Source organism: Brachionichthys hirsutus, unplaced genomic scaffold (genome assembly GCF_040956055.1).
Source record: "Brachionichthys hirsutus isolate HB-005 unplaced genomic scaffold, CSIRO-AGI_Bhir_v1 contig_280, whole genome shotgun sequence".
NCBI lineage: Eukaryota > Metazoa > Chordata > Actinopteri > Lophiiformes > Brachionichthyidae > Brachionichthys > Brachionichthys hirsutus.
In genome coordinates this window covers 40,546-55,534 of record NW_027180634.1, presented here as the reverse complement: position 1 = coordinate 55,534, position 14,989 = coordinate 40,546, and the positions used below count along the sequence as shown (strand labels likewise).

Sequence of the window (14,989 nt, the reverse complement as noted above, 5' to 3'; positions counted from 1 at the left end):
GAGTCTGCATTTTGTGTGTGTGTGTGCGTGTGTGTGAGATTGTGTGTGTAACATGTGTTTAACGCTGGCCAGCATCTCGTGTTGACTTCTCTGTCAGGCTCGCTCTGTTTGGCGTGCTAGAGGCAGTCTCCTTCCTGGTGTCCCAAAGATGGATGAGCACTGGTGTGAATGTTCAACAGCTCCCTTGGGTGCCGTTCCACCTTTCAAACTCTCTCTATCTCTCTCTCTCCTTGTTCTTTCATCTCTATCAGGTTGAACTTGATATGACGATAGTTGCTCTTTGTTTCAGTATTATTCTTAGCCTTTCAAACTTCCTTTTGTTCCATTAGAATTTTCCCCCATGTATACCGGTATTTTTTTTTATATCTGAATACCGGATATGCATGAACGTTACATTTGGAGCACACATGTTAACTAAATGATTCGTTGGCTTATATGTGCCCAAAGCCTGTTGGCCACATGTTTCTGACCAAGGATGAATGATCTTGCTTGCGGAAAGGAAAATCATTGATTTGCTCTGATTAGGGATTCAGGGATGCCTGCTGCTGTCCAAGAGTGCAGCTCACGAGAGAGGGAAAAATCAATGTTTCAGGGCCTCGTGGCTTTCACACCCATACATCTTCACACTTCCATAACGCATGATCCCTCTCGCTCACACTGTATAGGATTCGGATTAGAGTATTGACACAAAAAACATATTGCAGGCTGTCTTGATTACTGTCAGGGTACAGTAAGTCTATTTCTCCAGTAGCTAATGGTTCTGCTTTTACTATTGGGAGTGGGATGAGAATTGATAAATTGAGCTCCAATCAGTGTGTTGTTGGGAATTTCAATGAATTTGCCTGTTTAGCATGATTAAATGCTAAAAATCAGACGTTTCCACATCCATCCGTTCTCAAAATATAAATTTATCCTCTTTGTGCAAAGCTTAGCGACTTGTTCCATCGAGCTAATAAGTAGCTAGCCTCTCTCTCTCTCCACAAAAGCAGGAAAAGCCATCTATCCATCAAAATCCTGGTAAGGTATCACACATTCTGACCCCTAAATTCTTAATAAGTCAGAGTTTAAATAATTTAGCCACGCCGTACTGTGTGGTATAGTGAAGGAGAAATGGTTCACAGATTTCCCTGATTTTAATGCTGTCCAACAATATCAATGGAGCAAGTCGTTGAGCTGTTTTGTTCCCATGCTGTGGCAGGCATTCATTTAAACTTTCCGCAGCCAATCTGTCTTGTAACAATAGTTCTGACAGTGCAGTGCAATGACCCGTAGTTGCGTTGTGATATTAATTACACTCGTTGTAAGCCTTCTGTTATGAGTCAAAAAGTCAAAACTCCTGAGTGAATTCACAGCAAGCAGGATGAGGCAGTGTGGATTTTCACGAAAAAGCAAGAGCACAAGAGGATATGAAGTCAAACTGAAATGACATGGAACATAATATATATACACTGATTCAAATAGAAATAAGTCTGGTAATAATGAGATGGAAAAGATAAGACACGATGGAGATTTAGATTAGATACTAGATTGTGATTTGGATCCGTCTGGGAGCATGAGACCGTGTGAGGGTTGGCTTGTTGATTTCTGCTCTTGCACAGCTGCGGAAGCACTGATTGACCGAACGAGGCACACCTGTTCCACATCTTCCCCGATCAGTTCCTCCCTAACCTTGACTCTTTTAACAGTTCACTGCCAGATTATCCTCTCAGATGTGACAGTAGCTTCTCTCTTTTCACTCTCGGCTGAGGCAAACACACATTTCACAAGTTTGCTGCTGTATTTAAATTACATTCCCATTTAGAAGGCATTTTTTGTACCAGTCATGAGACTAACATAATTTTTCTTTCCTGCTTTGGGCTACTGGAAGTGTGCATGCATCATTCCATTTTTCCATAAAATCCAACCAGAGACAAGCTGCTTCTCACCAGACACATTTGCAGGCTAGAGTTGTTTCACAATTTGCTTTACAATCTCATATGAATGGGAAGCTGACAGAACCAGCTGCCTGAATGACAATTTCCCCATCAGCAGCTTCGCTCTGACCGGCGAGGGAAAAAGGCTTCAGATGGAAACCGGTGGCAAAGCAGTGCAGCTTACATAAGTGGGTTATCTCAAATTGAAAACAATTTCTTGAGAAAGTTGGATAAAATATTTTTGTGCTTGCACAGTTCTGAGCCAACAGTGATGTATTTCACTTTTGGTGCAATATCTCATTAAAAGAAATTGGATAAATGTGAGGAGGTGGAGTATGATAAAGTGCTTCTGTAAAGGGGAGGCCTGAGAGGAATGTGGAAGGAATGTCTGGATATTCTGAAGTGGTAGTGGGAAAATAATGAAGAAGTCATTGTGGGGGGGCTGAGAAACACACAGTCACTGGGCTTCCCACTGTTTCCAGGGTCCACATGAAGGGAATGGCTGCCAATCTGGATGAGTGTAGACTTAGCTTGAGTTAGCCGACTCTGGCATATTTTCGTCCAATCTTAATTTCTGTTATGATGGCAAGGTCAATTTTGAAGGTCATTCTGGGAAAATGTTCTCACCAAAACCTTTTTTTTTTTCAGCAACAGGCACGTAATTTACCACTGTGAATTTAATGATTACATTGATTCATGTATTAAAAGACAAGGACATAATTACTGGCCTGAGAGTTGGTCATGAGAGGTCATCTGAGACTTGCAGTTTTTTTGTCCTCGCCACTCATAAGCTAATGAGTTTTCACGGCAAGATGAGGCGAGTTAATTCATCCTCTAAGACAAATGATAAATAGAGGTGGTGAGGCATTTATAAGAGAACAGCATGCGGGAAAATGAACAGGGTAATTGGATGAAGTTGGTGCAGGAATGAGAAAATGTTACTGCCAGATGGACGCAGAGTCTGCCATTGTATACAAGACAAAGGGATGAGACAAAGTTCTGTGTTTGGCAAAATTATTCAAGTGGACTTCTGGGGGCGTGAGGCGCTATGCTGGACCACAAGGGGCATGAAGCTCAGCCATAACTTTCTGACGACGACAGACCTCTCAGGTCAAAAATCAGACCATCGGCTTCCAAAGCAAGTGTGACGCAACAATACTATATTAGCTTATCTCTGCTCTTGTTTCGTCGCCGGATGACCGAGATTAGTTCGTTTTCTAGCAAGTTTATTTTTTCCTTTAATCAAAGCAAGTATGTAAAATCAAACAATCACACCTTTCTTTATGTGTTCAATCTTTTACCGAAACAAAATTTGAAGCAAAAAAAAGCTGCACAGACTTGGTCCCTTGCAAATCTTCTGCAGTTTGAGGTGCTTTTGTACATCTGATGATATTTCTCCTCGTTTGGAGTCAATTGGAATGAGGCAGAACCCCCATAGAGAAATATAAACTGGATATCACGGGAAGCGTTTTTCCTAAATGTGAGCATATTGCTTATGACTACAGCACCAGGAATAGGACCAAGGATAGGACCCTGTTGGTCATGAGTAGTTCTCGCCTCCTTTTTTTACACCCCTCCTTTGTCTCCGGCACAATCCACTATGAATGTGAAATCTCTCCCCACTACTTTCTTCCCCAACTCACTTTTCTGTCATTCCCCTCATGTCATCCATCACCATATTCTCTCCTTCCTTATCTTGCCTCAGAAGTCCGCCCCCTCCTCCCACTTTGCTCTGCTATTTCTCATTTTTCCTCTACAATATGATCTGTCAACCCTTTCCAGTCAACATCAAAATGTCTCCTGTCATCATTTGTCTCTGGCGACTGGGGAGGGCTTTGTGTGCATGGAGATATGCAGATTTGCAAAGGCTGCCTTTGCACAGACAGGGAGATGCTCTCAGTAAATGTGACCAGAGATGAAGCGGCGCTGCAAAATGGCTAAGAAGCAAACGAGACAGATGATTTAAGCTTTGGTTGCGTGGCTTTATCAACGGGAAAAGGTCGGCAAGGCTAAAGTGTTCTCAGAGGGCAGAACAGTAACCAGTGTGTGTGTTCACAAGAGACAAAATAGCAACCACCATCAGAAGACAAGAGATGCTGAAGGAGGAAGGGAAGAGAGAAACCCAATAAGTATAGCGTGCACACATTCTAGCACATTCAGCATGGTTGTGCTGAACTCGGGCTACATTAAAAATAGACAGAATCAATGTTATCTGCACCAGCGAAGGAAGAGGAAACGGTGATCTCCCTCTAAATGCTGATTTCATCTGTTGAAACTGCACACTGCTAAGTGCATGGAGACCGAGCTGAGGCCTGGCAGTGGGTGTTTGTCTTATCCCGATGTGCACTGTGAAGGTTTATTAACTCATTATTTAAATGTGAGAACAGTGTTTGTTTTGAGTAGAAGTAAAGGTTATTCAGTTGAATTAAAAGTATATCAAATCCATGAAATGAAATTAATTTGTTAAAACATTCACACCCATGGGCAATTTAGAGTATTTGGAAGGTGGGAGGAAGCTGGAGAGGTTGGAGAGATCCCACACCGGCGTGGGCTGCGCGCGCTGATACTCTGAAGTTCAAGAAAAATAATTCAGTGGAACAAACTGGATTGAATTCTCCAGAGATTGAAATGCAATAAAAGCAAATGAGTCATAATGACTAACTTCAGAGTAGATTTAATTAATGTGAAATTAGTGACTTGAAGTTCTTGGGAGAATTAAATCTTTCAGCATACTTTTATGTGCTGTTAGGTTTTATAGCGATACCCTTCTCTTTATGCCGCAAATGTCTTTAAAAAATCATACCTTGAGATGTAAAGTATGAAAAATGACAGCGATGAACCATTTTAAAATAACGGCATAAGCAAATAAAAGAATGAAAGACGATTTGCTTTGCTATACGGAGATTGTTTTTGATACCTGTGGAAGTTAGATGTTCTGTGAACACAAAAATATCTAACTTCCATATCTGATAACTGCACTAACGATTCATATTTATTACATCAAAAAAATGTTTTGCCATAAATAATGATGTATGGATTTATATTTTCTGCGGTGACAATAAATTCCATTTTATTTTATTTTTGTATTAACTGAAATTCAACACAGCCTCATGTTTCAGGAAAAGAGCAAACACAAGAAAGCGCTGGAGCCTGGTTTAACAGCAGGGAATATATGTAATCAGCATTAATTAGCCGGTTCTGCTAAAGTGTATTGATGCTGATGAGTTGCTGTTATGATTAGCTTCACCTGTATAATTTTCTACAGAGTACATTAGTAAAATACTATTTCCTGTGTTTTTCCTGATGCCTTCTAAGCACAGAAACACAATGATCACTATGCATGTTTGCGGTTCTTGTGCAGAACTATTCAAACAAGTAATATTTGGAAGGAGACTGAGAAATAATTGATCCCTGCAGGGAAATTGTGGAGAATATTGTGTTAGTGTATTTGAAGGTGAAGGACATATTAATTATTCAAATGCTTTTGCACCCAGTGTTTCCCCTCGGATTCCCCATCTCTTTATTCATGTGTTTGGACAGCGATTATTCTCTCTCTCACACACACACAAATGTATATTATTATCTACAGGTATGGAGCCTAATTATAAAGATGCAAGCAATCGTGTCTTTTTTCACAGCATCTGTTCAAACTTAGTTTGAAGTTTAGTTTTCCAGTTGGTTCCCATGCAGCTGTGTGGAAGCCGCTGTTAAGTGTCCCCACAGAGTCTGGGTGTATACTTTCTAATGATGAAATTTATGTCACATATATCTTAGCCTCGACGCAGATGTAGAATATATGATTCCTATCAAATAGTCCCACCCATTTTGTCTATTATGAAGCTTTAGGGGGACATAGCCTGATTTTTTTATTTTATATTTATCATCTAATAAACCAAGTTTTGTTTGGACAAATATTTAAACTTCAAAAGTCTAAGAAGAATAACTTATGTTGTAAATGTGCTACATAGTCTTGATGCAAAATGGAAACATTCAAACACTTATACAGTATACCTTTATCAGGTATATTCACCATATCACTCAAAAGTACAATTGACCCTTGCTTAGCGCCATCCCTTTAATTCAGAATGGCCAATCAAAGCATAGCATTGACCAGCTCAGTCTGGTAAGTTTATACTTCTGCGACCATACTACTTTAAATCCATGCTAGAGCTGACATGTTGATGGACTAGCAGTGGCAAACTGCAAAGGGGTGGGGCTTAGCGAATGGTCTCATCGAATTCTCCGGCACCCTTACAACTGCTCAGGGGCCCCCAATTTGCAGACGTATTCTTAAATATGCAGAAATAACACATTTATATACCAACAAAATGTTATTGTTTTTATATTTTTGACAAACGTGCATAAATCTAGCCTTCCTTTAAAGAGAAGACTGTTGCTGAGCATTCACAGAGAAAAGCCTTTGTTACAATTAAATTTGTTTCAAGCCGTCTTCTTTACAGCTAAGTGTATGTTTTCCCAAAGCAGTGGTAAACATGTATACTCAGTATTTCTGTATAGAAACAATGTAATTTTCACTATAAAATCTCGTCGCACCCTGAACATTCTCACCACATAATTGCAGCATCTGTCCACTAAACTGACAATTGCTCAGTTATACGAACTCTCAACCATGCACTCTCCCCTCTTTTTTTGCTGCCACTCTAACCCCCCGAACACACACACACAACCTCACCCTCCCACCCCTTCCAACATCCTGCTGCTCATTAGAAGGCCTTTCATGGTCAGAACCAATAAAACTTCAATAGAAGACAGCTTGAAGAAAACATGGCTGTTCTGTGGCTTTACTGAGCGTTAATTGCACGATCCCCATACCAGACAGTCGAGGGCCAATCGGTTGCATCCATCAGAGCTGCCGACCTGGCCACATGTGTGCCACAGTCAGACACATAAACTCACATCATCCGCACACACACACACACACATATGCATGAAGGTCATGGGCATAGAAACCCATATATAATACAGACAGACACATTATCACACACACCCTTTGAGGTTTGTCGGCTTATTAGCCTCTGGCCACGTGTGCTTAACTCTGCCCAGTGTTTCCCCATTGCAATAAAAATGTGAAGCAATAGTGATTCAGATGATCAGAAAATGCCGTCTGCCTGCTGCTGCTACATTACACAATTCCCCAACTTCCAAAAGATAACAGCAATTGTGCCAACTCCTTTGCAAATAAACATGCACAGGCAGCGATGAGATGCTGTGAACGGAGATGTGATTAATTCTTCAGAGCTGTAATAATGGGAGGAAAGTGTAGTCATTTGTTATGGTGTCATGTAGTTGTAGAGTTTATCACTAATAACACATTAATTATTATTATTGATATAATGGCAACATGTCCTAATGTATTCATAAACAATGTCGGTATTCATAAATAGAATGATCAGGATGCAGGAAGTAGCTGCTTCCTCTTCTGTTTTTTTTTCCATCTTTCTCTCACAGCGTATGACTTTTTTTTGTCTGCCACGGGACAGCTGGTTATTTCTGTCTGCGTTACAGTTTTTTTCCTTCTTCATGTGTCGCCGCGATAATGTGAAGTGGTATCTTCGTCCACGAGCAAACCTTAAAAAGCATCTCCCACAGGAGTGACCCAAATACCGCCTGATTCCGTTTCACACCCAGAGATGACTAATGGCACATTATTTCACATGAGAACACTGCATGGTTTGCCTGTGTGTGTGCGTGTGTGTGTGTTGCTCCATCATATACACTCTAAACCAATTATCCAACAGCAGAATATTTCTGCAGGTCTCTGATATCACAGGAAACAAAAAAGACATGTTCTCTTTTTATCTGGACTTGTATGTAAGTACATTATTGACGTCATCTGGGTACATTTCTTGTCTGTGCTATTAAACAACACACACGTTCAAGGATTGAACGCATTCAACAGGTGACAGCTGAACAAGCGCACAGGTACGGACTTGTCCTTTAATTACACGGTGAGGACTGACACGATGTTGGGACCTCAAAGTGAAGAAAGAAGTGGGACGTCACTGTCTTGGACTGGAGAGTGGGTTATCAAGGGACCTATCGGCCACTCCCACGGTTCACCTGTAACACCTGGCTGGTGAAGACCATGCAAGCTGTCAGGACGCGTTCAGGGCGCATTTCCCCTCAGATCTAAAACACTTCATGAAATGCAAAGCGTGGCTCATTCAGGACCGATAAATGAAAACGACAATAAATAAAATCATGTTACACAGTTGTCTAACGTTATTCTGAAATGCGTCTAAAAATAACATTTAGATGAGACTGAGTGAAACAGAAACGGCAGGAGAAAAGAGAAACCTCTCGCTCTCTCCTCTCCAGTTTGCTCCCTCTTACTCCCTCCTTCCGTTCCTCATCATCCTCTTCCTCCCCCCCCATTCCGCACAGTGGCAGCGATAGTGTGGCATCGTCCCGGGAAGCCTGACTTGGAAACAAGCTTGCAGTGGCTGCCTGTGCCGTCTCTCCTCCCTCAGATCCCCTCGGGTCCAACATAGCCGGTAGGCGCACGGCTGCAGAACCTGGGCGCGCAGCGTCGGCGTAACACACACACTGCTATTTTCTGAGATCACTTAAATAATTTATTCTGAAAATGTCACACCTAATTCTTTCATTTTGTGTTTTCTCTATCTGTAGATGAACCACAACAACAACAACAACAACAACAACCAGCGTATAGTTCATAGGAGGTCAGCGCTCGTCCTGGACAGAGCGCGAGAAGATAGCGCGTCCTTGGGCGCACATTAAATAAGCTCCTCTCCTACCCTGTTTGCGTCGGCCTCTGGGATTGGGGAGAGTCGGGATCTCTGCCCTGTGACGAGGCGCTCCTTCGCCGTGCAGCTGTGCGCGGAGAGCAACCGCACGCACACTCAACAGACGCACCGAAAGGACAAGGGGAGATAAAGGAAGGAGATATTTTACGCACAACAGCACGCAGCGGCTGTGTTTAACGCGCGGGCGCTCACTCCGCGTTTAGGACTCAAACACAGTCGGATTTGCACTTGACTAACTCCACAATACAGCAGCCGGCTGGGATGGATTTCTTCATCGTAGCGGTTCTGACAGCGTCGTCGCTGATGGCACCAGCCTGCGGGGACAAAGGTGCCAGCAAAGCCCGGAGTTGTTCGGATATCAGACAGTTTTATAACGGGAAAGGATTCTCTCTGGATGGTGTCCCCCAGTTTGAGATATCAGGTAAAAAAAAAAAAAAATCCTCTAAAATAATTTGGCAAAAGTGTATTATCTCTGACAGCCAGAACACACACGGACGAATACTTTATTGCATTAATTGTGTTGGTTATGTCATAAAGTTGCTGTAAACTTAATGGCAGTGAGAACCAAAACCTCTCTGCGGGTACCCCTGAGTAATGTTGGTCTATTTTGGGGGCAAAGTTGCACCTGCAATAGCACAAATTATTCTGTCAACAGTGGGTGTTGGTGTGATTTAAAGAAAGGGGTGAACATGCCTGAATCCCGAGGACACTGAGACTTAAATATTTGTTGTTAACAATCTCAATTCATCACTTTTCGATGTAAGCAGAGGAGCCCTGCCTCTCTGCTGTCTGCCTTTCAAGATGAGACACTGCTATATGTAAAGGCATGCCTCAGGCTGTTTGATCCTCAAAAAATACGAGAGTCCCTGAAAATTTGTTTGTAATTTGAGATACCGGATCAGCTTCCAGTTTCCACGTCACTCTCAACTTAGCTGCTACTGTTTCTCCCCCCCCCCCCCTGATCTTTCATCTTCTTGGAAGTACCCCGGCTGTGTCCGCGGAATTCTTCGTTATGAATGACCGGCCACAGTTAATTTGACCATGTGCCGTAATCACGCCGTTGCTCACCATGGTTTTCTGAAGTCAGACAGTCGCAAGCCCGCTAAGCAGTTTGGATGAATACATTACATGTGTGCTCGCCTTGGAATTTGGTGCGAAACATATGGAACACAGACACTCACACAAACCCGTAGACAGTTTGCTGCAATGTCAGGGTCTATGGTTCCAGTATTTTACATGCAAGGACAAGACAGGAGGCGGTGAATGTGTATTTATACTCCTAACTACTTTCCTGGTCACATACTTTAGGGAAGTAAAGTATTTTAAACCTGGATATCAAAAAATATATTCTGACAGAAAGAAAATAATAATCAAGAAACACATGTCTAATATTTGAAGTACTTTATGTCCTTTCATTCTCAAGAAATGAGTGACATTGTCTGAAACGCTACAAATTCCCATCAGCTGCCGTCTGTAAGATGTCTAGTTAATTTCCCATAAAGTTCCTTATACGTGTGTACAGATCCCTGTGAAGACTGAGATGTCTGTGCATTGGGACACGCTGTATGGGTGCTAAGACGTGTGGGCGACTTCCTGACGTTTTCATCTAAAGGTCACACACCCAGGGAACGATCCTAAAGTAGAAACCGTTCTATTTTCTGATGCCGTACGGGCTCGCGAAACAGCAAAAGTAGCAGGAGGAACGCTGTGTCTGGACAGACAAAGATTACAATGTGCTATGGATTTTGCTTCACGTGGTTTTAGCTCAGACTTCAAACTCTCTTGACCTGCTTTTAAGCAGCACAAATGGAGCAGCGCATCCGTGAGGAAAGGATAACTAAGGCAAAAGGAACACAGTCGATCTTTCCCAGTGGCAGCGCTGATAGGAGAGATTATAACATTTGAAGGTGGAGCAGCGATGTGATGAACCTGTTAGCTCATGTCATTACACCGTATATCATACTATGAAGTATATTTTGCTTCCAATTTAATTGATTGGCCAAACTAAATAAATCATTTTGATAGGAATAACGCCAGCCCCCGGCGCCTTAAAAGTCCCTTTTTCTTCCAAATGTCTGCAATCCATAATGCCTTAAAGACTGAGTCTGTCTTGTCATGACATCGACCATTCCTCTTGTTTCAATCAATGATGGTGGATCTTACTTAAATCTGGGGTCAATGCATTCTCTTAAATAGAGAAAATAAGGGCGAGAGACAGTGCAGCGGCAGCCGGGAAGAGATGGATAGAGAACCGTGAAGGGGAAAGGAGAGAGAGAGAGAGATGGAAGGAAATATTTGGCTTTGATGATATTTCTCTCCACGTCCCGACGTCTCCTGTCTCTCAGTCATAAATAACTGCTCATTCGCTCCAGTCTGGCATATTAAATACCTCGGTAAAATAGGAACGCTTGAATTTATGTCTTCAAATTACGATGCGCCAGAATGTTGTGGATGATCGCTGACATTTTGCGGAAGAATATTTCCTGCTAAGATGCTTGGACTCTGATCAACCTAATGCATTAGCTGAGCCGGAGTCAAGGTCACACAATGACTTAATTTTACAACAAGAGACAGCTGCATCCAAACGTCAAAAGTGACACCCAGTTGCAGCACTTTTAACATGTTCTCTTATACTCTGCTGGGCAAACAATGAAATGCATTTATTATGTACTTCTTATGCAAAAAAAACAACAAAACAGTCTTGACAAGGATTAGGAGTTACATGCACCAAAGTTAAGGAATCGTAATTTCATGTTTGCCCACCGCCCACATCACATTCCCAGCATATTGATCATGCTCAAGTCACCGGTGAAGAACAGCACCTAAATATTTCTCACACATCGGTGCTCATCCTGAAACAACTGGGATGGTTCCCTGATCTTAACTAAGCCCAAGAGGAAAAAGCCACGTAGAAGAAAGCTCCTGGGTTCGGCGGGACATGTAGTGTTTTCGCGACCATGGCAACAGTATCAGCAGGGCAGAAAAGAAAAGCAACGGCTCACAAGTAATCAAGTGATTGATGCTCGTTTAGAAACTGTGTAATCAGTTTTGGAAAGTGCTTTTTTTTTAGTTGGTGTGACCAAAAATGGATGATTGATTTTTTTTATGAGGCTCATCTGCCCCCTCCCTGTCCCGCCCCATCATTACAGTCCTGACGACTTATCTTTGTGTCCCCTCTCTCTCTCGAAGCAAAAGGCACCCCGTGCTCTTTGAAAGCAGCTGGCATCCAATGAGTATTAGATGATTAGCTAGAAGACAAGCTGCATGACACATGCAGAGAGGCGATGAGCGTTTTTCTACAGTTTCCCAGACTGCATTTGTGCTGTTGTTGATTGCTGGTTGATACGGGCAGACTGCGAGTCCCCTCGGGGCTCTGCAGTGTCATCGCTAACCACCATTTGGCTAATGATACAGTGGGGTTGCTGCTCACCAGGCCTGCTATAGGAAATATTTCACAAAGACCGGCTTGCGGCTGGAAAAAAAAAAAGAAGAAGAAAAAAGAAGGGCTGATCGTCATGGTGGATGACATCGAAACGTTTGGGGAAGTTTTTTTAATTTGTAATTTCTAAGTTTAACAGTTGTTGCTATGTAACAAAACAAAAAACACAGAAAATCTCATTTATAAATTATTTCATCTCTTTGACGGAGGGATAATAAAGTAACGGGATTGTCTGGAATAAAGGCAGGCTTTGTTCCATGCTGTATGTCTCTGAACCTCTGTATACTTATACATTTGTGACGACCTTGCACTTCTTCTCCACTCCCCTGCAAGGCTGCTTGACCTCATTAAAGCACTCTTATTAAAATATTTAAAGAAATATGTTCGGGGTTAATTAAGTAATTTCTTTCTGACCTTCAGTACCAACATTGAACAATTAAAAGTATTTCTTAGATTGATTTAATTTTTTTGCCACTGTGGCCTCAAGACGAACCCACAAAATGCTACAGACGTGTGTGTGTGTACATGGTGTTGACAATCTCAGGAAGTCAGACACCATAATATTTTCATAACATTTCCAATATGGCATGAATCTGAAATGAACAGCATCACACTAATGTACAGGCTGCACCAGCAGCAGGTTGGATGGCAGCTCAGTGAAAAACAAATGCTGCCGGGCCTGTTTAGAACCTTGTAATTAAAGAGTCATTATATCAGCTTCTTTTATTCACACAGAAAATAAAAATTCACCTCCAAAGAACACCTTAAATTGTTGAAAAGATTTTTTTCCCCTGCAGGGGAAAATTAGTAAAAAAAAAGAGAAAACTACACAAGAAATATAGACAAAGTGATAACCTTTTATTACCGCCGCCGGAGAGGTTATGTTTTCACTGCCTCTGGTTTGTCTGTTAGCAAGGCAACTCAAAACATTCTCTACGGATATTTATCAAATTTTCAGGAAAAAGTCAAAATCTTACCAGGAACAGTTGATTAAAAGTTTGGTGGTGATCCAGAAAGAGATCCTGAATTATGGATCACTTTAAAGATTTTCGGTAACATTGCACTCAATGGAGCTTCAAAATGTGTTCCTCAATATCTGGGATGGCTATTGACCGATGTTCATGGAATTTGACACACCCTCTCATCTGTTCGTGGTTGGTGTATAGAGATGCCTAGAACAATTTAGAACCTTTTGATGATGCTCCAAATCACCATGTGGATGGTCCAAATCCAATTTGGGTAGCAATGAGCTGCTTGGCGGAGGTCTGCGCTCTGAGTGATTTTCTAGTTTTCAATTACGATAGCTGTATGGATGTGTGCGTGTATCTGTGTGTGTCCGCGCGTGTCATCGTAGCCGCTGTGGACGGTTGTCTCATCTCCATCCCATCCCGCTGCTCTTATTCTCCTTATAGCGGATAACTAATTGATCACACGGACTTTCATATTGGCGCCTTGTGAATTGAACTCATTAGCTGAGGAGGAGATAAGAGGTCCAAGGCTTATCTGAAGGTTAATTCCACCCCAGAGCCCCGCGCAACATGTGTCTGTGCAACAGCGCTGCAGTTTAAACTCTGCGACTGCGCTCCCGTCCACGTGTTTCTGCCGGCATTTGGAAGCGCGCACGTTTCACATTGCGCGAGTGCGCGCGCCAGCCAACCGAATATGCTGAAGTCAGTAAGAAGCCCTCTTGAAGCATTAAGCCAAAATGGGCTGCAGAAAGCATGAAACAGACCACAGTGTGTTTGATGTTGTGTGTGTGTGTGGGGGGGGGGGGGGGGGGGGGGGCTGTGAATTGGGCTTGGTTTTGGACTTGGATTTGCTGGCTGTGTGTAGGAAAAACGAGGGGAAGAGTCACGACAAAGAGAGATTAAAATAAAAAAAGCGAAACAGCTCATTTTACACGCTCCAAGCTTCAATTCCTGACGTCATCGTCGCTGAAACAATTCTGTCCAGACATGATTAGTGGCTCTGCACGGTGTGGGAACCTCTTCACGGGACCATCACGCAGGACATGGGCTTTCTCTCTCTTTTTTTTTCAAGGGGAGGATGTTTTAAGGTCCGAAATACATTTTGAACTTTTCTTTGTGTGTGTGTGTGTGTGTTATTATGCATGTGCATAATTGCTGTTCTTTTGTGTTTGTCCTTTCATCACTTATGTAAATGCATACGTGTGCCACCCAGAGCTGTTATGGCTCCTATACCCTCCAGCAGCGCAGTTATTTGAAGCAACATGAAAGGTGTTTTAACTCTGTGTGACATCACTTCTGCTCGCCTTTGCTTTCAGACAGATGGTACAGACTCAAACCAGGACACCCACGATACCATGTTCAATGAGGGCACTCAGTATGGAGTTTTAAAAAATGACACGCCCTAACACCAACACACCCATAAGCACAGTTTGCAGCTGCGGACTGGAATATTTGTTCGGAGACGTTCATTCTATTTGGTCCCATGCGTGGGAAATCCTGTGACTGCGATACAAAAATCAGCTGGACCAATAGACTGGAGGCACACAAACGTAGAATTTGGCTAAGATTTGTTTTTATATATATTTTTATATTTCTAATGCTGCCATTGTCTTAAAGTAGGTATTTTGAAATGCAATTGTTTTGTCTAGGGGTTCAGCTCACAATTACATTCATTGTCAGATCATGTGTTGATATATAGGTCAAAGTAAGATGAAGCCAATTAGAAGAGTCAGTGATTTATCTGTTGACTCAATTTGCTTTGACATTAGCCTCATATTTTCTTTTGGCATTTATCAAGTAAAAACATCAAATCGCTCTTTGTTCCAGCATCTCTTCATTTCCAGGTAAATTTAAGTGCAATGCCATGCACGGGGGAAAGAA

The 14,989-nt window shown here is 42.2% G+C and overlaps 1 protein-coding gene across 1 annotated transcript in view; it reads left to right on the top strand.

Annotated features, from left to right (window-relative positions):
* The first annotated feature begins 8,962 nt into the window (after window positions 1-8,962).
* Window positions 8,963-14,989, top strand: part of LOC137916253 (glypican-1-like) — a 44,570-nt gene continuing 38,543 nt past the window's right edge. The window contains exon 1 of the mRNA XM_068759331.1: window positions 8,963-9,122. Coding sequence (XP_068615432.1) covers window positions 8,963-9,122 — 160 coding nt within the window. The remainder of the gene's footprint in view (window positions 9,123-14,989) is intronic.